Source organism: Callithrix jacchus, chromosome 9 (assembly GCF_049354715.1).
Source record: "Callithrix jacchus isolate 240 chromosome 9, calJac240_pri, whole genome shotgun sequence".
Classification (NCBI taxonomy): Eukaryota; Metazoa; Chordata; class Mammalia; order Primates; family Cebidae; genus Callithrix; species Callithrix jacchus.
In genome coordinates, this window is record NC_133510.1 from 128,097,476 (window position 1) to 128,120,965 (window position 23,490).

Sequence of the window (23,490 nt, forward strand, 5' to 3'; positions counted from 1 at the left end):
GAGGGCAAGGCTGCAATGAGCCGTGATTATGCCACTCCTCTATAGCCTGGGTGACAGAACAAGACTGTTGTCAAAAAAAAAAAAGTTAGAACTCTGTCGAAACTATAATAGCACAGCGCAGGACAGACTGTACAGACCAGTGTGCTACCTTTTGTGTGAAGGGGAATTATCTATATATGTATATGTATATATATAATTATAGTACTCATTGTATATGCATAAAGTCTGAAAGTACATGCTGGGGGGAAGCGGTAGGGAGGGGAAAAGGGTGGATAGGAGACAAGGATGGAAGATTTTTTTTTCTTTGGAGATGGGGTCTTGCTCTGTCACCCAGGCTGGAATGCAGTGGCACAATCTCAGCCCATTGTAACCTCCACCTCATTCTCCTGTCTCAGCCTCCTGAGTAGCTAAGACTACAGGTGTGCATCCCCACACCCAGCTGAGTTTTGTATTTGTAGTAGAGACAAGGTTCCGCCATATATATCCGCCATATATATATATATATACACACACACATACGTTGGCCAGGCTGGTCTCAAACTCCTGACCTCAGGTGATCCGCCCAACCTCGGCCTACCAAAGTGCTGGGATTACAGGTATGGGTCACTGTGTCTGGCCTGGAAGATTTTTATTATATACTGTTTAAAAGTGTTTAAGTAGTTGAAACACGTATGAAGACATCACCTCAAAAATTTATATTAACAATTCGAAAATATGCACATTAAGGATTTTTTAATTTAAAAATTGAGAAATATGGGATAATAATCATGAATTATAAAAATTTGTGCTAAGGCTGATTTTTTATTAGACCTAAGAACCTAATTAACATACAAATCTTGTATTTATGCTGTTCTTTCACAATCTTTATGTAAAGCAGGCTTTTAATAGGATGTCATAGATTTTGCTCGTCTTCAAGTTTCTCCTCTCAAAATCCCACATTTTGTATTTTTAAAAAATCAAAATTAGAAAACAAAATAACGATAGTGTGGTCCCTTTAATTTGGCAGTTTCAACTTTATATAACCTGTCTCACAGAACTAATGGACAAAATGGAGAAGTGGAGGATGTATTTTGCAGCAGCATTGTAAAAGCAAAAACCTGGAAACAGGCCGGGCACGGTGGCTCATGCCTGTAATCCCAGCACTTTGAGGCCAAGGTGGGTGGATCACGAGGTCAAGAGATCGAGACCATCCTGGTCAACAAAAGGAAACCCCGTCTCTACTAAAAATACAAAAATTAGCTGGGCAAGGTGGTGCGCGCCTGTAGTCCCAGCTACTGGGGAGGCTGAGGCAGGAGAACTGCTTGAACCCAGGAGGCAGAGGTTGTGGGGAGCCGAGATCCTGCCATTGCACTCCAACCTGGGTAACAAGAGCGAACTCCGTCTCAAAAACAAAACAAAACAAAACAAAAACCTGGAAACAAATATTGGTGGACAGGCTAAGTAAATCATAGGGCCTCCAGACAATGGAATACTAGCAAGACTATTAAAAAGAATGAGGTAGCTGTAGCTACACTAGTGTGGAAAGATATCCATAATTACCTAGCTTCCCCTCCCAAAAAAAACCTTGAAAATCATACTAGAATGGTCCAATTTGTGTCTGTATTTATTATGTACATATAAAAATGTACATATAAAAAAACGGTATATTTTTACACAGAGGAAAAGTCCAAAAGAATACCAACCTGTAAAAAGCAGTTATCCCTGGAAAGTAAAATACAGCAGGAACTTAGATTACTGTCACCTTTACTTTATAAACCTGCACACACACACACAATGTGGATTTAAGTATGCACTGCAATTCCAAATAGTAAGAGACCTGGCGTGAGGCCAGGAGTTTGAGACTAACCTAAGCAACAAGCAAAATCCCCTTTTTTTTTTTTTTTTTTTGACATTCTTGCTGTCGTCCAGGCTGCAATGCAGTGGCACAATCTCTGTTCACTGCAACCTCCAACCTCCAGTTCAAGCAATTCTCCTGCCTCAGCCTCCGGAGTAACTGGTATGATAGGTGCCCACCACCATGCCCAGCTAATTTTTGTATATTTAGTAGAGACAGGGTTTCGCCATATTGATCAGGCTGGTCTCAAACTCCCTTTAATTTGGAACCTCAGGTGATCTACCCACCTCAGGCTCCCCAAGTGCTGGGATTACAGACGTGAGCCACTGCGCCCAGCCCGAAATCTCCTATTTTTGAAAAAGATAAAAAATTTTTTCCCGAGAGTGACCACATATATCACTAATTTTTTGAATATGCTTGTTGCTCTGTACTGCTTTTCAAAATTTTTCTGGTACCTAATTCGCAATTTCTCATTGAACTTGATTGGAAGCACTTTAGTTCAAAGGGCCAAGTGTTCTTCAGTGAGTTTTCAAGTGAGCATCCTTGCCTCTGCAACACTCACACAGCTTTATTGCAAAGACTAACGCTCTCTCATGCCAAGATTCTGCCGGCTCTGCACAATCTGTAACACCAGTATCACCCAGTTCCCACATCCCACATCGTCAGCAGCCACAGCCTTTCTTGCACTTGACTTGATGTAGCTTTGGTTTCCAAAAAGCACTTGACACTGATTATGAACTTTGCAATGCCTGACACCAAGCGTACATCTTCAAGACACTATTCAAGGTACTTTTTCCTTACACAAAGGTCACCCAGATTTTAACAGGCACTAAAATTACACAAGATTCACATACTAACTGGAAATGATTGCCTGGATAGCAGTGGTTTTGTTGGCTTGTCATGTTACCTGACTCACATGCTCACTTGAATGGAAGTCACAGAAATTATTATACACTAGATGTATTCACAATGAAAACTCGATGGATTTGCGGATTTCTCAAATTTTAGTCCATTAGCCCTAAAACTAAAGCTAAAACTGATTTAAGCCACCTTCAGGTGCTTTACAATTGCTGGAGCCAACATGAAATTCTTCCGGAGATGTTGTTCATGAATCCCCTAAAACTTGGAGAGGAGGGACGCTCCTTGGGACAAACCTTCCAAGGCCTCTAATGAGCCTCTGGATGACCTCTGGGATGCCTACTGCCTGGTGTCCATCCCTTGTATTAAACCAGTTTCTCTGCAACTTCCACCTTTGGTGCTAGTCAACATGAACACCTTACTAGTACCGTCTGATTGGGTGAATGCTACTATACACTTGAGACAAACCAAGAAGTCAATTGCTTCACCTACTAGTTACATGCCTGTCCACCTTACTTGACAATTTCAGCAAAAAACTGCTTGAATAGCTTTTATTCTCTAAACACTAATTCTACACCATGACAACTATGCCTTTTTCCACCTGCAACGTCCTTTTAAAATCACTTGATCCCAGGACTGTGTGTGCAGCTCAACATACATTTACTAGGCCTATGTACTTCATTCTTTCACAGGGACCCTCTCATCACTCCCACCTTTTAATATTCCTTCTCCCTTCCTGTTACCTCACACACCCCCAACCAGTATTTTTAAGTAACTTGAAAAAGTATCTCCCAATAACCTGATTACGACAGTCTTGCTCTGTTCCCCCAGGTGGAAGTACCGTGCTGCGATCTCAAATCACTGCCAACCTCTGCCTCCTGGGTTCAAGGGATTCTCCTGCCTCAGCCTCCGGTGTAGCTGGGATTACAAGCACCTGCCACACCTTTTTGTATTTTCAGTAGAGCTGGGGTTTCACCATGTTGGCCAAGCTGGTCTTGAACCTGCGTTTTATTTGCACCCACTTTCTACAGTTCATATTGTAAATCTACCTCCCCCCATTCACTGACATTTCATGGTTACCACGGTAACATTTGCGGACTGGAAACCTTGATCCCCTTCACCCTATCTAATGCAAAAATACCTTAACTTAAAAAAAAACCCACACCAATTGGGAATGCAACAACTTTATTGAAAGAAAAGTGCAATGAGATTTGTTGAAACCTTAAAGGGGAAACTTAAACACCCCCCCTCAAGCGCAGGACCAAGTGCAGAGTGGACTCTTTCTGGATATTGTAATCAGAGAGGGTGCGCCCATCTTCCAGCTGCTTTCCGGCAAAGATCAACCTCTGCTGGTCAGGAGGGATGCCTTCCTTGTCTTGGATCTTTGCCTTGACGTTCTCAATGGTGTCACTGGGCTCGACCTCAAGGGTGATGGTCTTACCGGTCAGGGTCTTCACGAAGATCTGCATGCCACCTCGGAGACGGAGAACGAGATGAAGGGTAGACTCTTTCTGGATGTTGTAGTCAGACAGGGTGCGCCCATCTTCCAGCTGCTTTCCGGCAAAGATCAACCTCTGCTGGTCAGGAGGGATTCCCTCCTTGTCCTGGATCTTTGCCTTGACGTTCTCAATGGTGTCACTGGGCTCGACCTCAAGGGTGATGGTCTTACCAGTCAGGGTCTTCACGAAGATCTGCATGCCACCTCTGAGACGGAGGACAAGGTGCAGAGTGGACTCTTTCTGGATGTTGTAGTCAGACAGGGTGCGCCCATCTTCCAGCTGCTTTCCGGCAAAGATCAACCTCTGCTGGTCAGGAGGGATACCTTCCTTGTCTTGGATCTTGGCCTTGACGTTCTCAATGGTGTCACTGGGCTCGACCTCAAGGGTGATGGTCTTACCAGTCAGGGTCTTCACGAAGATCTGCATGCCACCTCGGAGACGGAGAACGAGGTGAAGGGTGGACTCCTTCTGGATATTGTAATCAGACAGGGTGCGCCCATCTTCCAGCTGCTTTCCAGCAAAGATCAACCTCTGCTGGTCAGGAGGGATACCCTCCTTGTCTTGGATCTTGGCCTTGACATTCTCGATGGTGTCACTGGGCTCGACCTCAAGGGTGATGGTCTTACCAGTCAGGGTCTTCACGAAGATCTGCATGCCACCTCTGAGACGGAGGACGAGGTGCAGAGTGGACTCTTTCTGAATGTTGTAGTCAGACAGGGTGCGCCCATCTTCCAGCTGCTTTCCGGCAAAGATCAACCTCTGCTGGTCAGGAGGGATGCCCTCCTTGTCCTGGATCTTGGCCTTGACGTTCTCGATGGTGTCACTGGGCTCGACTTCAAGGGTGATGGTCTTGCCGGTCAGGGTCTTCACGAAGATCTGCATGCCACCTCGGAGACGGAGGACGAGATGAAGGGTAGACTCTTTCTGGATGTTGTAGTCAGACAGGGTGCGCCCATCTTCCAGCTGCTTTCCGGCAAAGATCAACCTCTGCTGGTCAGGAGGGATGCCTTCCTTGTCCTGGATCTTGGCCTTGACATTCTCAATGGTGTCACTGGGCTCGACCTCAAGGGTGATGGTCTTACCAGTCAGGGTCTTCACGAAGATCTGCATGCCACCTCGGAGACGGAGGACAAGGTGCAGAGTGGACTCCTTCTGGATATTGTAGTCAGACAGGGTGCGCCCATCTTCCAGCTGCTTTCCGGCAAAGATCAACCTCTGCTGGTCAGGAGGGATGCCTTCCTTGTCCTGGATCTTGGCCTTGACATTCTCAATGGTGTCACTGGGCTCGACCTCAAGGGTGATGGTCTTACCAGTCAGGGTCTTCACGAAGATCTGCATGCCACCTCGGAGACGGAGGACAAGGTGCAGAGTGGACTCCTTCTGGATATTGTAGTCAGACAGGGTGCGCCCATCTTCCAGCTGCTTTCCGGCAAAGATCAACCTCTGCTGGTCAGGAGGGATGCCTTCCTTGTCCTGGATCTTGGCCTTGACGTTCTCAATGGTGTCACTGGGCTCGACCTCAAGGGTGATGGTCTTGCCGGTCAGGGTCTTCACGAAGATCTGCATTGTCTGTTTTGACAAAAAGCCAAAAACCACCAGGATTTAGCAATTTATTAGCCTTCCTAATGCTGTAAGTTAAATGTCACATTGACCCAAACAATTAAAACTTGCGTTACTTCACAAAACACACTCACCAGCCTGTTTTCAAAACCCAGGCTTCAACTCCTTACAACCGTAGGTACACAAAACCGACCGAAGACACTGAAGCCTCGCTTACCCTTCCCTCTCGGGAGGTCTGGCGCCTGTCGATTCAGGAGGTCCTACCCTAGGCCCAACCCTGCGTCCTGCGACGGAGAAGAGCCCACCGCTCACCTCCCGGCAGGTGGCCCCGCCCCGCAATTATGAGCCGACAGAACGAGAACGGGTGACGTCACCACAGAGCGAAGGCGCGCTCTCCCCCCCCCACAGCGCGCCCCATTGCCGCGCGGCCACGCGGTAACCGCTACCCCCGCAACGGACAAGACGAGCTCTCCAGTCAATCACAAACTTCACGTCAGGGTCCCCCAATGGTGCCCCAGCCCATCCCACGAGAATCAGAGCTTTCCGGCATTAGCGAAGGCCTCCAAGCCTTGAGTCCATGCCCCCCAACCTTGTTTCAACGACCTCACGGCCCGCCTCACAGGCGTCTTCCACGCAGCGCTCGGAACAGCCGCCATTTTGCTGCGTTCTCCCCACCTCAAGCCCACCTTTCTAGCGGACACAGCCGACAGCCCTCCCCAGTCTCTAGACCCGGGGCGGCAACCCGCCTCCATCCCACCTCGCGGCCGTTCGGCCCCGAAAGCCCCAGCCCGCCCAGAACCCCACTGCTCACCAAGCGGCGATGACAGCAACGGACAAACCACGAACACAACTGCACTCCCGGCTGCGACGGAACTAGCTGCACCACGCCCGGAGCGTCCTTATATAGTCATCGGCGTACACCGCCCCGAGGAGATCCCTCCGCAGAACCGCCGAGAAGGGACTATTTTTCCCCGCCTGTTCCGCTCTCTGGAAAGAAAACCAGTTCCCTAGAGTCACCCAGGTCCCGTCCTAAAATGTCCTCCTGCTGAGACTGGGGTTCTGGGCCGAGTCTGGTGGGCAGCGGGCCGCCGTCCTGAGAGGCCGGGCGGAGGGATCAAGGCACTAGCTGCGCACTGCGATTGTGACGTAGCGGCGCTCGCCGTGGGGAGGGAGCCGCCCGCGGGAGGCGCCAAAACCCGGCCCGGAACTGCGGCGCCTGGAGTCGGTGGGCGGCCGGCGTTCTTCGGCTGCGATCGTGCACCCCCTCCCTTCAGCCCCCGCGGTCGCCACGGGTCGCCAACTCGTGTTCGGTGGACGTGGGGCGGGAACTGAGCGCCTCCCGCAGAGTCGGGGTGTCCCTCCCCTCCCCCGCGACCTGCCCTGGCCCACCCCGCGAGACGGACAGGACTTTATTTTGGGTCACATTTGAGATACTGACTGGGCTTGCTTTGCTCAGCCCCCCTCAACCTCCCTCATTCCCAGCCTCTGCAGTCCCGACCTCCCTCAGTCCCAGGGGGGCTCCCTAGGGCCGCCCCCATCCCCCGCTGCGGGCCGCGGGACAAGGACGATGACTCGGCAGATCTCTGGGCGGGCGCGGCCAGGAACGCTCGAGAACTTTCCAGGGGAGACACTGCAGAGGATCTGGGTGTCCAGGTTAAATTTAGAAAAGAGAGGCGGAAACACCACGCAGCTTTTTTAAACTATCTGAGCTGGAATACAGGGCTGAGCGGACATCTTTCTAGACTGTTCTTTCACCTTCCTGCACATTCTGAGGGCCGGATATGGAAAGGTCCTACTTGGTGGCAACAGGGAGACATGGAAATTTCTCAGGTTTCAATGGGTATGATTATTGTAATCAGGATCCATTCAATAATCAGACCCATTTTTAACCCGGAGATTTTGAAAGACAGGAAGGCCGGGCATGGTGGCTCAAGCCTGTAATCCCAGCACTTTGAGAGGCTGAGACGGGTGGATCACCTGAAGTCAGGAGTTCAAGACCAGCTTGACCAAAATGGTGACACCCCGTCTCTATAAAAATAAATACATAAATAAAAAAAGACAGGGCCGGGCGCGGTGGCTCAAGCCTGTAATCCCAGCACTTTGAGAGGCTGAGACGGGTGGATCACCTGAAGTCAGGAGTTCAAGACCAGCTTGACCAAAATGGTGACACCCCGTCTCTATAAAAATAAATACATAAATAAAAAAAGACAGGGCCGGGCGCGGTGGCTCACGCCTGTAATCCCAGCACTTTGGGAGGCCGAGAAGCGTGGATCACGAGGTCAAGAGATCGAGACGATCTGGTCAATATGGTGAAACCAGTCTCTACTAAAAATCAGCTGGGCATGGTGGCGCGTGCCTGTAGTCCCAGCTACTCGGGAGGCTGAGGCAGGAGAATTGCCTGAACCCAGGAGGCGGAGGTTGAGGTGAGCCGAGATCGCGCCATTGCACTCCAGCCTGGGTAACAAGAGGGAAACTCCATCTCAAAAACAAAAAAAAAAAAAAAAAAAGAATAAAATCCCAGCCCTATTTCGGGGCGGGGGGAGAAGAAAACTAAGTATGCAAATATGAAATGTAATCGTACAGGGCAAATCTATTTTGATAAAAGAAGTGGGAGAAAAGAATCACCAGACAGGTTTTTAAATTTTTACCACAACCTATTTCGTGATCCTTATGTGTCATTTCTTCGGCATATTTTTTAAATGTTTTAAAATATAAGAACATCGTGAGATTTTTTTTAAATAGATCTTTTTTAAGTGTGCCATGAAAAGTCCCCCTCATGCCCTCAATTTCCCAGCCACTGTTCCTTCTGGACTCTTCTAGAAATAGTTCCTGCTTCTACAATGTATTGGAGGTAGGGAGGCTACTTTGATTTCTACCTTGTAGCCTTCAAAAAAAAGAAAAAGAGGCTACTTCCTGAAAATGTTTTGCCGTTAGGAAAAGGCTAGATTCTTTTTTTTTTTTTTTTTTTTTTAAATACGGGGTTTCACCATGTTGTGGTCAGGCTGGTCTTGAACTCCCGACCTCAGGTGATCCGCCCGCCTTGGCCTCCAAAGTGCTTGGATTACAGGCGTGAGCCACCACGCCCGGCCGAACATTATGTTATTTAAATGTCACTTAAAATATGCATCGAAGCAAAATGAACCTGCTATATATTTTCTCTGGTAACATGTTTGTATTTATGAAAATGCAAGTTCTGTGCATTGTTCAAATAGGCTTTGACATCTCTAATTTTTAACATTTTAGAGAGAATGAATTTCTGTGTTGCTGGGAAATTAAATGATAAAAGTGTCACTTTCCAGGCTTGGCAGGATACGCCAGTGATTTCCAATACACGTTTCTGCTAAGTTTTTGTTTTTTGTTTTCCCCTAGGTTTCGGGAAGGAGTTTTGAAAGGAATAAAAAAAGCTGAGATTCTGAGATTCTTTCTGACGTGACCAGGCCTGGCTTTCAACCACGCCCTGTTTGCTTTCGGCTGTGACCCTGCTGCAAGCCTTGTGATTCATGTTGTTTAAAGGCTGAGTCACCAGCTTGGTGACATAGCTTTTTTCAGAGTCCAAAAGGTACAGAGAAAAACAACTCTGACTGCAGAGGCGGGGAGGGAGAGGAGGACATGAGGCAGAGTAAGAAGAGGGTGAGGGGAGGATGGAGAATGGGCCAAAGGTTAGCAACGAAGAGAAACCGAAGTTGTCTCAAGCAGAAAAAACATATTGAAAACACCCCGGCATTCCGACTTGGTTATTAAAGCAAGCAGAAATAAACCTTTCTCCAAGGTCACTGAGGTGACAGGGAAGGGAGAAGAAAATGGCCTCCCAAAACACAGGTGTCCAGTGTTTCTCTAGAAAAAATGTTCTCAAGAAGGAGTGATATGCCCCTCCGGGGACATTTGGCAATATCTGGATATATCCTTGGATGTCACAGCTCAGTGGGTAGGAGGGGGTGCTGCTCTTAATACTGGCACTCGTGGTGGCCACCAGGGATGCCGCTGAACGTTCTGTGAGGGACAGTCCCCCACAACAAAGAATTAGCCGACCCAAAACGTTAATGACATTTGGAACGCGCTGAAATCAAGAAGCCCTGCCCTAGAAAGGGTTTTTGTTGCGGCAACAACTGCTTTCGTGTTTTCCGAAAGGGCTCCCGAAGTCTAAATGTCCCACTTGGACTCAGGAGTCAGGTATCAAGTCACGCTCTTAAAACCTAAACCCTGCTGACCTAGAATGCGACGTGCTAGAATGTGCGAGAATGGGATGAGTCACTGGATCCGTTTTCAGTTCGTTCCACCCACAGATCCGTCCTTTGCAGGCGCCCCAGAAAAGATTGCTTCAGAGCTGGCACCAATGGAGACGGGACAGAGGCCCAGCAACAGGGCGGGATTGGCAGGCGGGCGGAAGCATGTGATGGGCTGAGCTCACAAAGGGCCCGGGTGCTGGGCTGCTGCTGGGGCGGGTGCGGGTGGATCAGCGCCTGCTCCTTCGCCTTCCTCTCTCCCCTCCCCCTTCTGAAGGTCACTACCTTGTCTGTCACTTATTCCAGCCCCAAGCAACTGTCTTGAGAGCAGGAGTGAGGGTCAGCCAAGTCGTTTCCCCCAAGAGAAAGGGCGGAGTCAGAGAGCTGGTGGGAAGGGTTTGTCTTGCTTTCTCAACGCTTATATAACCATAAAAGGTTGTCAAGGATGCCTGCAGGTTAGAGGCCTGGCAAACAGGAAGAAGAAGAAAACCCTAGGGAATGTGTTCTTCCTGTTTCTACTTGTGTTGCATAGTTGTGTGATGGAACACAAATTGCTCCCGCTTAGAAATATCCGGTTCATCTCACCAGTCAAGCCAGACTGCAGGACTGGCCTCCAAAGTTGCCTTGTTTAAGAGCATAAGGAAGTTATTTAACCTATTTGGGCTTTGTTTTGTCACTGTTTGGTTTTGTCTCAAAATTGTGGTAAAATAGACATAAAATTTACTATTTTTTTTAATGAATGACAGTTTCTTATCTTGCCCAGGCTGGCCTGGAACTCCTAGCCTCACCTCCTCAAGCACCAGGACAACTGGCCTGGGCCACTGTAGTTCCCATAATATTTACTATTTTTAAGTGTACATTTATTTTTTCTTTTTGAGACAGAATTTCGCTCTTGTCACCAAGGCTGGAGTGCAATGGCGCAATGTCAGCTCACCGAAACCTCTGACTCCAGGTTCAAGCAATTCCCCTGCCTCAGCCTCCCAAGTAGCTGGGATTACAGGCAGCGCCAACATGCCCGGTTCATTTTGTATTTTTAGTAGAGACAGGGTTTCTCCATGTTAGTCAGGCTGGTCTTGTACTCCTAACATCAGGTTCTCTGCCCGCCTCTGACTCCCAAAGTGCGGGGATTACAGGCTGAGTCACCTCGCCCGGCCAAGTGTGCATTTCCGTAGCATGGAGTACATTCAGTGCTGCACACCGGCCATCACCAGCATCCATTTCCAGAACTCTTTTCATCTTGCAAAACAAACTCTGTACCCATGAACAATTAATTCCCCGTTCCTCCCTCCCGCAGCCCCTGGCGTCCACCATTCTTTCTGTCTCTGTGAATTTGACTACTCAGATGACCTCATATAATAAGCTTTACGTGTAAAATAAAATGTAATAGTTGAAAAAGCTTTTTTTCAAAGAGCATTTCTAGGAAGCTCCAATTCCTGACACAAGCCTTTAACAATAACAGCTCCTTGTGGTATTTTCTTCCTTGTCCTGCACTAGTAGAAATATTTGGCTTTGTTTCTTTGTTTATTTTTTTCGAGATGGAGTTTTGCTCTGTTGCCCAGGCTGGAGTGCAATAGCACAATCTTGGCTCACTGCAACATCTGCCTCCCAGGTTCAAGCAATTCTCCTGCCTCAGCCTCCCAAGTAGCTGGGATGACAGGCACCTATCACCACACCTGGCTAATTTTGTATTTTCAGTAGAGACGGGGTTTCTTCATGTTGGTCAGGCTGGTCTCAAACTCCCAACCTCAGGTGATTCACCCACCTCGGCCTCCAAAAGTGCTGGGATTACAGGCGTGAGCCACCACACCCGGCCCTGTTTGTTTATTTTTTGAAACTATCTGGCTCTGTCATGCAGGGGTATGATCACGTCTTACTCTGAAGCCTCGAGTTTCCGGTTCAGGTGATCCTCCCACCTCAGTCTCCTGAGTAGGTAGGACTACAGGTATGTATAACCACACCTAATTTCTGCTTTTTTTTTTTTGTAGAGAGGAGGGTTTTGCACTTTGGGAGGCTGAAGCACGTAGATCACCTGACGTCCGGAGTTCCAGACAAGGTGGGCCAACATGTTGAAACCCTGTCTCTACTAAAAATAAAAAAAAATAGCAGGCATGGTGGCTCATGCCCATAATCCCAGCTCCTCCGGAGGCTGAGGCAGAAGAATCACTTGAACCATGGAGGAGGAAGTTTGGTGAAACCCTGTCTTTACTAAAAATACCAAAATTAGCTGGGCATGGTGGCACATGCCTGTAATCCCAGCTACTCGGGAGGCTGAGGCAGGAGAATAGCTTGAACCAGGGAGTCAGAGGTTGCAGTCAGCCAAGATCATGCCACTGCACTTCAACCTGGCAACAGAGCAAGACTCCGTCTCAAAAAAAAAGAATAAAATAAACTAAAATAGATGGGGGTTTTCACCATGTTGCCCAGGCTGGTCTTGAACTCCTGGGCTCAAGTGATCCTCCTGCCTTGGCCTCCCACAGGGCTGGGAATACAAGCATGAGCCACTGTAACCCCAGCACTTTGGGAGGCTAAGGCGGGCGGATCACTTGAGGTCAGGAGTTCAAGGCCAGCCTGACCAATATGGAGAAGCCCCGTCTCAAAAAAAAAAAAAAAAAAAAATTATAACGTACAAAGTAATGTCATATAAGTGGGGGTCATAGTAAGAAATAAAAAACAGGCCGGGCACAGTGGCTCACGCCTATAATCCCAGCACTTTGGGAGGCCGAGGTGGGTGGATCACGAGGTCAACAGATCGAGACCATCCTGGTCAACATGGTGGAACCCCGTCTCTACTAAAAACACAAAAATTAGCTGGGCATGGTGGCATGCGCCTGTAGTTCCAGTGACTTGGGAGGCTGAGGCAGGAGAATTGCCTGAACCCCAGAGGCGGAGGTTGCGGTGAGCCGAGATCATGCCATTGCACTCCAGCCTGGGTAACAAGAGTGAAAACTCCGTCTCAAAAAAATAACAGACCGGGTACGGTGGCTTAAGCCTGTAATCCCAGCACTTTGGGAGACCGAGGCGGGTGGATCACGAGGTCAAGAGATCGGGACCATCGTGGTCAACATGGTGAAACCCCGTCTCTACTAAAAATACAAAAAATTAGCTGGGCATGGTGGCACGTGCCTGTAATCCCAGCTACTCAGGAGGCTGAGGCAGGAGAATTGCCTGAACACGGGAGGCGGAGGTTGCAGTGAGCCGAGATCGCGCCATTGCACTCCAGCCTGGGTAACAAGAGCGAAACTCCGTCTCAAAAAAATAAAAAATAAAAATAAAAAAATATTGAAAAAAGCCAGGCATGGTGGCTTACACCTGTAGTTCCCAGCAATTTGGGAGGCCAAGGAAAGAGGGTCACTTCAGCCCAAGAGTTAAGAGCAGCCTGAGCTACACGGTGAAACACTGTGTCTATCAAAACAAACAAGCAGCAAAACTTAGCCAGGCTCTGGTGCATGCCTCCAGCCAGCTGCTCAGGAGGCTGAGGTGTGAGGATCACTTGGGCCTAGGAGTTTGAGGCTGCAGTGAGCTGTGATTGCTCTCCAGCCTGGGCAATAGAAACAGACCCTGACTCAAGAAAAAAAAAGGAAAAAGAATTAAAAGGAAAAAGAAACAAAGTGAAACTGCTTTTGCAAACGTCAAAACAGAAAATTATTACAGCAAAAGAGATTGGACCTCACTGAGTCCATCTTGTGTCTAACCTCCAAACTAACTTTGGAGGAGCTTAGTTTATAGTTTAATTTTGAAACAAAGGTGATAAACAGCCTTTTTCCAAAACAATCCCCCTTCCTTCCTGGGCACTAGACTGCTTTGCAGGACTAACAAATTGGCCACAAGATCCACAAGATTAGAAATGTTTTTTAGAAAGTTTCTCTCTTGTAGCCCAGGCTTGAGTGCAGTAGCGCCATCTCCGCTCACTACAACCTCTGCCTCCCGGGCTCAAGCAATTCTCCTGCCTCAGCATCCCAAGTAGCTGGGTTTACAGGCACCCGCCACCACGCTCGGCTAACTTTTGTATTTTTAGTAGAGACACGGTTTCACCACATTGGCCAGGCTGATCTCGAACTTCTGACCTTAGGTAATCCACCTTCCTCAGTCTCCCAAAATGCTGGGATTGTAAGTGTGACCTACCACACCTGGCCAAGATTTGAAACTGTGGTTTGTGAGTGATGCAGCTGTGTCGAGAGAGGTTGACCCTGCCCCCATGGCTCGCTTGTGGAGAATACCTTTTAGTTTGTAATTAGTGGTAGGTGGGTAACAGCTGCCTACTTGGTATATTTTTGAGTTATGAGTAAATACAGAACACCTGTTTATTAATAGTCGCCTGTTAAGAATAACTACGTGGCTGAGAATCTGCTCGGGGCCTACAGCCTGGAATGCTGCCAGGCCCTGAGGCTCTCAGCTCGATTGGCTGCTGCCCTCCCCCACCACCCACATAGATCCGGTCTGTTCTATCTGGCTGTCTGCCTTGGCCTGAGTCGGGGGGTCTCCCAACTGAGCTGGTACACAGCACAGCTGGAGACTGCAAAATTCCGTTCAGGCCCAAATTGCTCCTGAGGATAACATCACTATTATAAAACCTAAGATCAGTGCTTGAGGTATTCTGCATACTCTGCACTTCGGCAGACACCACCCAGATTGATAAACTGGCTCGTCTAGTCTCGTGGCCCTCACCTAGGAACTGACTCAGCGCAAAGGGACAGTTTGGACTCCCTGTGATTTCATCTCTGACCCAACCCATCAGCACTCCTGATTTCCCGATCCCACCTACCCATCAAATTATCCTTAAAACCTCCAGCCCCTGAGTTTTCAGGCAGACTGATTTGAGTAATGGTAAAACTCCTGTCTTCCACACTGCCAGCTGTGCGTGAATTAAACTTCTCTATTATGGCAGAGAGAAGTGGCTCATGCCTGTAATCCCAGCACTTTGGGAGGCTGAGGTGGGTGGGTCACAATTCCCCTGTCTTAATAAATTGGCTCTGTCCAGGCAGCAGGAGAGGAGAAACTGGTGGGCAGTTATGGAAGCACGTCAGTTTTGTGTTAGGCCTGACGACTTCAGAAATGTTCCTCAATGTTTTTCCCCTAAAACCTTGATGACGCCGGGCACGGGGGCTCACGCCTGTAATCCCAGCACTTTGGGAGGCTGAGGCGGGTGGATCACGAGGTCAAGAGATCGAGACCATCCTGGTCAACATGGTGAAACACGTCTCTACTAAAAATACAAAAAATTAGCTGGGCATGATGGCGCGTGCCTGTAATCCCAGCTACTCAGGAGGCTGAGGCAGGAGAATTGCCTGAACCCAGGAGTTGGAGGTTGCGGTGAGCCGAGATCGCGCCATTGCACTCCAGCCTGGGTAACAAGAGCCAAACTCCGTCTAAAAAAAAAATAAAAATAAAAAATATTATTTATTTTTATTTATTTATTTTTACCTAAAGATTATGCATGCACGTAAATCTTATTTTCTTTTTTTGTAGAGACAGGATCTCCCTTTGTTGCCCGGGCTGGTTTCAAACTCCTGGGCTAAATTTGCTCTACTCTCGCTTCATGCCTCCCGAAGTGCTGGGATGATAGGTCTGAGTCACTGAGTCCAGCCACCGTGTTTTGCTTTCAGTGATAAAATACAGAAACGCAGTGGAGGTGAAAGCAACTCCATCTTGGATGCTAATCTGCCAAGGTAACTTCCAATTAATGCCTCTTCCAGGAAGGCTTCTAAGATTTCTACTTCACTTTTACCGTAAATTCTGCGCTTAGATCAGGACAACCTAGATCATAAATCCTGCCCCTAGGCAGATTCACATAACATGCTTGCCTTTGCCTGAGGGTTCGACTTCAGTTATCCTCCGTATTCTTTCCCTATGGTATGTATAGAAGCCCTGGATCTGGGGGTTATGGCGCAGCAAACCTCATATCCTCTGATGGCCACTTAGATTATGGCTTCTGTTGATAAGTCCCTAATAAATGTTTCTTTCTGAGAAACTGGGGTTGTCAGCCCCTTTCTTTGGCCTCTCAGCTCCCTTGGCCTTTGGGGGTAGGTTCGCATAGGCCTGCTCACCCCGGAACACAGCATATGAATATAAATGTAAATCATACGTGCAATTAAGCCACTGGTTTGTCGTATCCATGGAGATGTGTTGCTGAGGAAGCAGAGGGCAGAGCCCCGCTGGGATGAGAGTTTGCTTTTGGGTTCCTCCCATGCAAACGAGGTGGTTAGTGGCAGTGCAGAGGAGTGAGATGGCAAACAGGGGGGCCCAGACCTTCCAGCCACTTACACACTTGCCCTCTGATGGCCAGAAATTCGTCAAAGCCCTCCGGGCCAGTGCATTGCCATCACAGTGGCACAGATGTGGCGTAAACTCCCCAGCTGATCATCCTGCTCACTTTTGCTGTGGTTTCAATCATTGAGTCTGGTTTTGCCTTAACCCTTTTCTGCTGATTACTCCCATCAGCCTTTTCTAGTTCACGTGCATTGAAAACATTAGAGATTTGAGAATGGGAAGATCATGCCTGGTGTGAAAATCTGAGCTCCAAGTAATACCTGGAATCATAATACTTATAGTAATCACATCCATGGCACGTTATTGACAAAGAACCGCGGGCCAAAATGAATAGACAAGTCAGCAAAACCACAGTGGAGATGCCGGGGATCGAACCCGGGGCCTCATACATGCAAAGCATGCGCTCTACCACTGAGCTACATCCCCCTCCTTTTCCATGGTGCTTTTGAAAGGCTTTGCTATAGTCTATTCTTAAAGATGTTTTCGTGTTTCTGTGTTTTACTTTTATTTTTGGCTTTTATAATCGTTTCGACACATAACAATCGTGCACATTCATGAGGTGTGGTGTGATGTTGTGATCTATGTACACAATTTGCAATGTTCAAATCGGCAGTGACCACATCCATCCCTTCAGATGTATCATTTGTGCTGGGAGACATTACGACTCCATGCTTCCAGCTATTTGAAATGTACAGTAAGTTGTTGTACTCACCCTTCGGGGACACTGGAACTTACCTCCTATTTAGCTGTACTTTCGCATCCCGTAACCCGCCTTTGGCTGCTCCCACCTCCTCACCCCTTCCCCGCCTTCATAACTACTATTCTGCTCTCCACTTCTGTGAGACCTGCTATTTCGGCTTCCGCATGTGAGTGAGATCATGCAGTATCTATCTTTCTGTGCCTGGCTTATTTCACTATGTAATGTCTTCCAAACTTACCCATGTTTTTATTTTTGTTTGTAGAGGAAAAATGACAGGATTTCATTTTGTTGCGTTTTTGTTTTTTTTTTTTTAAGGTCGAGTAGTATTCTACTGTGTAGGTACACCACATTTTCTCTATCCATGTATCTGTTGACGGATACTTGGGTGGATTCCACGTGTAGCTCTTGTGAACAAAGCTGCAATACACATGGGAGTGCAAACGGTTTTTAGTTTTTTGTTTGTTTGTTTTGAGACGGAGTCTGGCTGCCACCCAGGCCGGAGTGCAGTGGCATGATCTTGGCTCACTGCAACCTCCCCCTCCTGGGTTCAAGCGATTCTCCTGCCTCAGCCTCCCAAGTAGCTGAAACTACAGGCGTGCACCACCATGTCCGGCTATTTTTTGTACTTTTAGTAGAGATGGGGGTTTCAGCATATTGGCCAGGCTGGTGTCAAACTCCTGACCTCAGGTGATCCTCCTGCCTCGGCCTCCTAAAGTGCTAGGATTACAGGTATGAGCCACTGCGCCCAGCCAAGGTTTTTTCCTAAATAAAACTTTTGTGTGTTTAAGTGAATGTTAGAGTTTAGCAAAAGCACAACAAAATAAATTGTTTTATGTTTCCCAAGTAGGTCAGCTCTTCATAACCTTGCAACTAAAATTCTAGCAGATACCGCAACCAAGGAACTAATGAAAACTGACCCATTCTTTTTTTCTTTTTTTGATTTGAGACAGAATTTTGCTCTGGTTGCCCAGGCTGGAGTGCAATAGTGTGATCTCAGCTCACTGCAGCCTCCACCTCCCAGGTTCAAGCGATTCTCCTGCCTCAGTTTCCCAAATAGCTGGGACTACAGGTATGCACTACCACACTTGGCTAATTTTATTTTTAGTAGATATGGGGTTTCACCATGTTGCCCAGGCTGGTCTTGAGCCCCTGACCTTGGGTGATCCGCCCATCTTGGCTTCCCAAAGTGCTGAGATTACAGGCCTGAGCCACTGTGCCAGGTCAAAACTGACCCATTCTTCAGAGGGGAGGGGGGAGAGGGGAGAGGGAATCAAGTTTCTTTCCAATAAGTAAGTGCATCGTCTTGATTGTACCTCCACCCAGAAACCTCTGATTTCTCATCCTTTAAAACCTACCAACCTTCAGTGACTTTGAGGTTTGTCGTATCAGCTGGAAGACTTTTTTTCCTCCCAAAAGAACTATTATGGTTGTGTGTCATGGCTTCTGTTGATTACATGCCTGTAATCCCAGCACTTTGGGAGGCCAAGGTGGGTGGATCACTTGAGGCCAGGAGTTCAAGACCAGCCTGGCCAACATGGTGTGAACCCTGTCTCTACCAAAAATACAAAAAATTAGCCGTGTGTGGTGGTGAGTGCATGTCGTCCCAGCTACTTGGGAGGCTGAGGAGAGGGGATTGCTAGAGTCCAGGAGGCGATGGTTGCAGTGAGCCGAGATCGCACCACTGCACTCCAGCCTGGGAGACGGAGGGAGACAACAAACAAACCCTCTGTGACTATAAAAATGAGCAGACTGAAAACAAACAGATCCACTCCCCAGAACCAGGGCTTTGGCTCACAGGAGGGAGTCTCTTTACAACAGCCCACTGAAAAGAGCCATTCTTTATTTTATTTTTATTATTATTATTATTTTTTGAGACGGAGTTTCGCTCTTGTTACCCAGGCTGGAGTGCAATGGCGGGATCTCGATCTCTTGACCTTGTGATCCACCTGCCTCGGCCTCCCAAAGTACTGGGATTACAGGCTTGAGCCACCGCGCCCGGCCTTTTTATTTTTTATTTTATTTTTTTGAGTTGGAGTTTCGCTCTTGTTACCCAGGCTGGAGTGCAATGGCGCGATCTCAGCTCACCGCAACCTCCGCCTCCTGGGTTCAGGCAATTCTCCTGCCTCAGCCTCCTGAGTAGCTGGGATTACAGGCACGTGCCACCGTGCCCAGCTAATTTTTTCTATTTTTAGTAGAGACAGGGTTTCACCATGTTGGCCAGGATGGTCTCGATCTCTTGACCTCGTGATCCGCCCGGCTCGGCCTCCCAAAGTGCTGGGATTACAGGCTTGAGCCACCACGCCCGGCCTTTTAATTTTTTTTATTATTCATTTATTTATTTTTAAGATGGGGTTTCACCATGATGGCCAGGCTGGTCTTGAACTCCTGACCTCAGCCTCCCAAAGTGCTAGGATTACAGGCGTGAGCCACAGTGTCCAGCTAAGAGCCATTCTTAACTGTGAATTTGCATCTCTCTCTTCCAGAGGGTTTCTTAGGCACACCAGGGGAGAGAGGCCACAGTGTTTAGTGTCCTTCAGGTCATCAAAAGCCATTCCATGGGGAAAGAGTGGGTGAAGAGCTTAGAGACGGCAGAAAACTGAAGGGTATGCCTCTTTCCATCAGCCTTGAGATTTCTTGGCTGGAAAATAGACGCTTACTGTGATAAGGAAACCCTACCTCCAAAATGTTCTGCCACGTCATTCTCCATAGTTCCCTGACAGTTGCTGGTACCTAAAACTCTTCCCAGTCAAAGGCCATGCAGAATTGTCAGGAAGTGCTGGCCACAGCAGCTGAGATTGCATCGCCTAACCTCTGGGCCTCATCTGTGAAACAGAGATTTGAATGCACTTACCTCACCTGCTTGTTGTGACAATTTAATGAGTTACACATAAAACATGCATAAGACTGTCTGGTCTCTGCTCAGAAAGCACAGGTTCTGAGCCGGGTGGAGTCTGTAATCCCAGTGCTTTAGGAGGCTGAAGTGGGAGGATTGCTTGAGCCCAGGAGTTCAAGACCTGCCTGGGAAACATAGTGAGACACCCCACTCCAGCCCCACTGGGGAGGCTGGGGCAACAGGATCTCTTGAGTCTGGGAGGTCAAGGCTGCAGTGAACCACGATTGTGCCACTGCACTCCAGCCTGGGTGACAGAGTAAGACCCTGCCTCATAAATAAATACCTAAATAAATAAGGCCAGATCTGGTGGTTTATGCCTGTAATCCCTGCACTTTGGGAGGCTGAGGCAGCCGCCTCAGGATCACCCGAGGTCAGGAGTTCGAGACCAGCCTGACCATTATGGTGAAACCCCATCTTTAAAAAAATAATAATAATTTTAAAAAAAAGGAATGACCTTAAGGCAAGATGCTTTAAGCCCTCTGTCATGCCAGTGTAAGGGCTGCTGGAGGGCTCCTCAACTGTGCGGCAGCGCCGGCGCTGGGAAAGCGCCTGCTATTTAGCCAGCTAGGGAAGGAGACGACCAAGATGGCCGAGACGTCTCCTTCCTCGGGGGAGTTAGGAGAAAACTCCGTTCCTCCAAGCTCTTGCGGTAGGCCTGACACTGTCAGGGAGGCCCGCAGACATCTGGGGACTTAACTCTCTCTATGTGATGCTGTCCTTCAGTGGTCACGCTCCCTGTCCACTCATGCTCTGCTTCTGCACCTGGTTCCCCTTTTCTTAGAAGAGATAATCAGTAAAATAATATAAATCTTAATGTCTTTGCTCTTTCCTAACAAGATGGAAAGTGACCTCAGGTGACTCACCCACCTCCACCTCCCAAAGTGCTAGGATTACAGGCCTAAGCCACCACGCCCAGCCAGGGTCATTCCTTTCACAGTGTCACTCCAGGTTCACACTTCACAACCTGAATGGCATTAGTAAAAAAAACTATGATCACCTATGAATAACTAAGATATCCTATGAATAACTAAGATCGCCTATGAGTAACTAAGATCTCCTATGAGTAACTAAGATCTCCTATGAGTAACTAAGATCTCCTATGAGTAACTAAGATCTCCTATGAGTAACTAAGATCTCCTATGAGTAACTAAGATCTCCTATGAGTAACTAAGATCTCCTATGAGTAACTAAGATCTCCTATGAGTAACTAAGATCTCCTATGAGTAACTAAGATCTCCTATGAGTAACTAAGATCTCCTATGAGTAACTAAGATCTCCTATGAGTAACTAAGATCTCCTATGAGTAACTAAGATCTCCTATGAGTAACTAAGATCTCCTATGAATAACTAAGATCTCCTATGAATAACTAATAACTACTACGGTTATGTTTCTAGTTACTTTCTTCTTCATTATATGCAAATAGGCTGAGGCTTCTAGCTCCTGCCTCAGCATTTATAGGGTCTTCCCTCTACAGGCTTGGTGGAACATGCCTGTAATCCCAGCTACTTGGGAGGCTGAGGCAGGAGAATCACTTGAACCTGAGACGTGGAGGTTGCAGTGAGCCGGGATCCCACCACTGCACTCCAGCCTGGGCAACAAGAGCAAAACTCTGTCTCAAAAACCAAAACCAAAACAAATAAATAAATAAATGAATAAATACGAAAGCAGGGACTCCGAAATGTGAGTCTGGCTGTTGCAAATGTGTTATCGTAGAACTCTGCTGGAGGGCAGTTGCTTCTGTTCAGCCCCGGGGTGATGCTTTATTGACATGTTTTGGGGAGATGGGGGAGAGCAGGAGGGCAGTGGGGAGGTGAGGAATGGGGCCACTTTGTAAACCATCTTCCGACCTCATTCCTCTAGCCTAAGTGGGAACCACGGGAGATACCCTGGCAGCAGAAAAGCAGGATGGCACCCTAGGTGGCATTATTAATTTTGTTTGTTTGTTTTGAGATGAAGTTTTGCTCTTGTTCCCTAGGCTGGAGTTCAGTGGTGAGATCTTGGCTCACTGCAACCTCTGCCTCCCGGGTTTAAGCAATTCTCCTGCCTCAGCCTCTGGAGTAGCTGGGATTACAGGCATGTGCCACCACGCCTGGGTCATTTTTGTTTTTAGTAGTGAAAGGGTTTCTCCATGTGGGTCAGGCTGGTCTCAAACTCCTGACCTCAGGTCATCCACCCACCTAGGTCTCCCAAAGTGCAGGGATTACTGGCATGAGCCACCGTGTCCGGCCTTGTAGGTGGCATTATTTTGGACATGGCAGAGGAGCAAGGTCACAGGTTGTACTCAGTCCGAAGGTGCCCCTGCTTCCTCTTGTGCCCACCCACCTGGCTGCCAGAGGGCACTGCTCAGAAAAAACCTGATTGTCTCTGCATGAAACTCTCAGAATCAAATGCACACCTCCTGTCCTCCATATCCTTTCAAGATACGATGTAATCCGGTTCTGACTTCACCTTTCTGCCCCCTCCTCCCTCTCTCTCTCACAGCAGCCTCCTCACTGTTTCTTCCCAGGGCCCTGGCACTTCCTGCTCCCTCTGCCTAGAATGCTGCTCCCAGCTCTTTTGATTGACTCTTTCTCATTGTCCAGGTTCTGGTTCAAATGCCACCTCCTCAGAAGGGCCTGTCTGCCCACCTCTCTGTTTTTTGAGACAGAGTCTAGCACTATCACCCATGCTGGAGTGCAGTGTCGCAGTCTCGGCTCACTGCAACCTCTGCCTCCTGGGTTGATGGGATTCTCCTGTCTCCACTTCCCGAGTAGCTGGGATTACAGGCACACACCACCACATCTGGCTAATTTTTTGCAATTTTTTTTAGAAATGGGGTTTCACTATATTGGCCAGACTAGTGTTGAACTCCTGACCTTGTGATCCGCCTCCCAAACTGCTGGGATTACAAGCCTGAGCCACCACACTCAGCCTTGACCTCTAAAGGAGCCTGTGAATCCCACTCCCTATCCCATGCCTCTGGTTTGCCGTTTGTTTCTTCATGACAGTTACCCATTTTATCCTATTTGTTCAATGCCAGGTCCTTCACTAGGTGGTAATCTCAACAGGGCAGCACCTTCTCTGTCTTGGTGCCTAGAACAGTGCCTGGCACACAATAGGTACTCAGTAAACATTTGTGAAATGAATATGAAAAGTTAATAAAGATGAGCCCCTGGAAAGGTGATCGCTGTGCTCAGGAAGCTGAGTCTGCCACTGCATAAAGACAAGAAAACATCTCAAATCTATCAACATTTTCCAAGGGCCCTGACTTGGGGCTTGAGCAAACCCTAAGATGGAAGCAGAAGGAGCAGTTCCTGGCCCCAGAAGTTGATAATCTTATTCTGAGAAACTGTTACATAAACCAAACACTTCGCAGCAGGGGTGCAAGAAATGGATGAACACTTCCGCATGTGAGCACCGCCTTTTTCTTGCTTTCCTGTGACTGTGTGACATGCAGCAAAGCCACAGACAACCACAGAACTGAGTCCCATTCACCTGCTGGGTTTATTCTTCTAGGAAGGGTGAAGAAAAATACAAATGAACACTAAAAGTTGTCATTAGCCTCCCCGTCGGGGAATCGAACCCCGGTCTCCCGCGTGACAGGCGGGGATACTCACCACTATACTAACGAGGAGTGGCCTGGATGGAGTCTTTTCAAGGGACTCCCTTAAGGTAA

At 48.0% G+C, this 23,490-nt stretch overlaps 1 protein-coding gene, 1 long non-coding RNA gene and 2 other non-coding genes across 4 annotated transcripts; 1 reads left to right on the forward strand and 3 right to left on the reverse strand.

The window, feature by feature from the left end:
* Window positions 1–3,860: 3,860 nt before the first annotated feature.
* Window positions 3,861–5,772, reverse strand: UBC (ubiquitin C). The gene has a single exon (XM_054239098.2). It carries the CDS (start codon window positions 5,755–5,757, stop codon window positions 3,928–3,930), a length of 1,830 nt encoding a protein of 609 aa, XP_054095073.2. The 5' UTR covers window positions 5,758–5,772; the 3' UTR covers window positions 3,861–3,927.
* A 3,481-nt stretch (window positions 5,773–9,253) lies between these two features.
* On the forward strand, window positions 9,254–15,577 carry LOC118144384 (uncharacterized). Its single transcript, XR_008474058.2, has 3 exons — window positions 9,254–9,310; window positions 11,960–12,027; window positions 15,441–15,577. It is a non-coding gene; the product is annotated as an uncharacterized LOC118144384 (long non-coding RNA).
* Window positions 15,578–16,595: 1,018 nt separating this feature from the next.
* TRNAA-UGC (transfer RNA alanine (anticodon UGC)) lies at window positions 16,596–16,667 on the reverse strand. Its single transcript has one exon. It is a non-coding gene; the product is annotated as a tRNA-Ala (tRNA).
* A 6,709-nt stretch (window positions 16,668–23,376) lies between these two features.
* TRNAD-GUC (transfer RNA aspartic acid (anticodon GUC)) lies at window positions 23,377–23,448 on the reverse strand. Its single transcript has one exon. It is a non-coding gene; the product is annotated as a tRNA-Asp (tRNA).
* Window positions 23,449–23,490: the final 42 nt, after the last annotated feature.

Bases quoted from the DNA above. Each gene is read 5' to 3' on its own strand.
- UBC (XM_054239098.2), bottom strand. From the start codon at position 5,757: ATGCAGATCTTCGTGAAGACCCTGACCGGCAAGACCATCACCCTTGAG.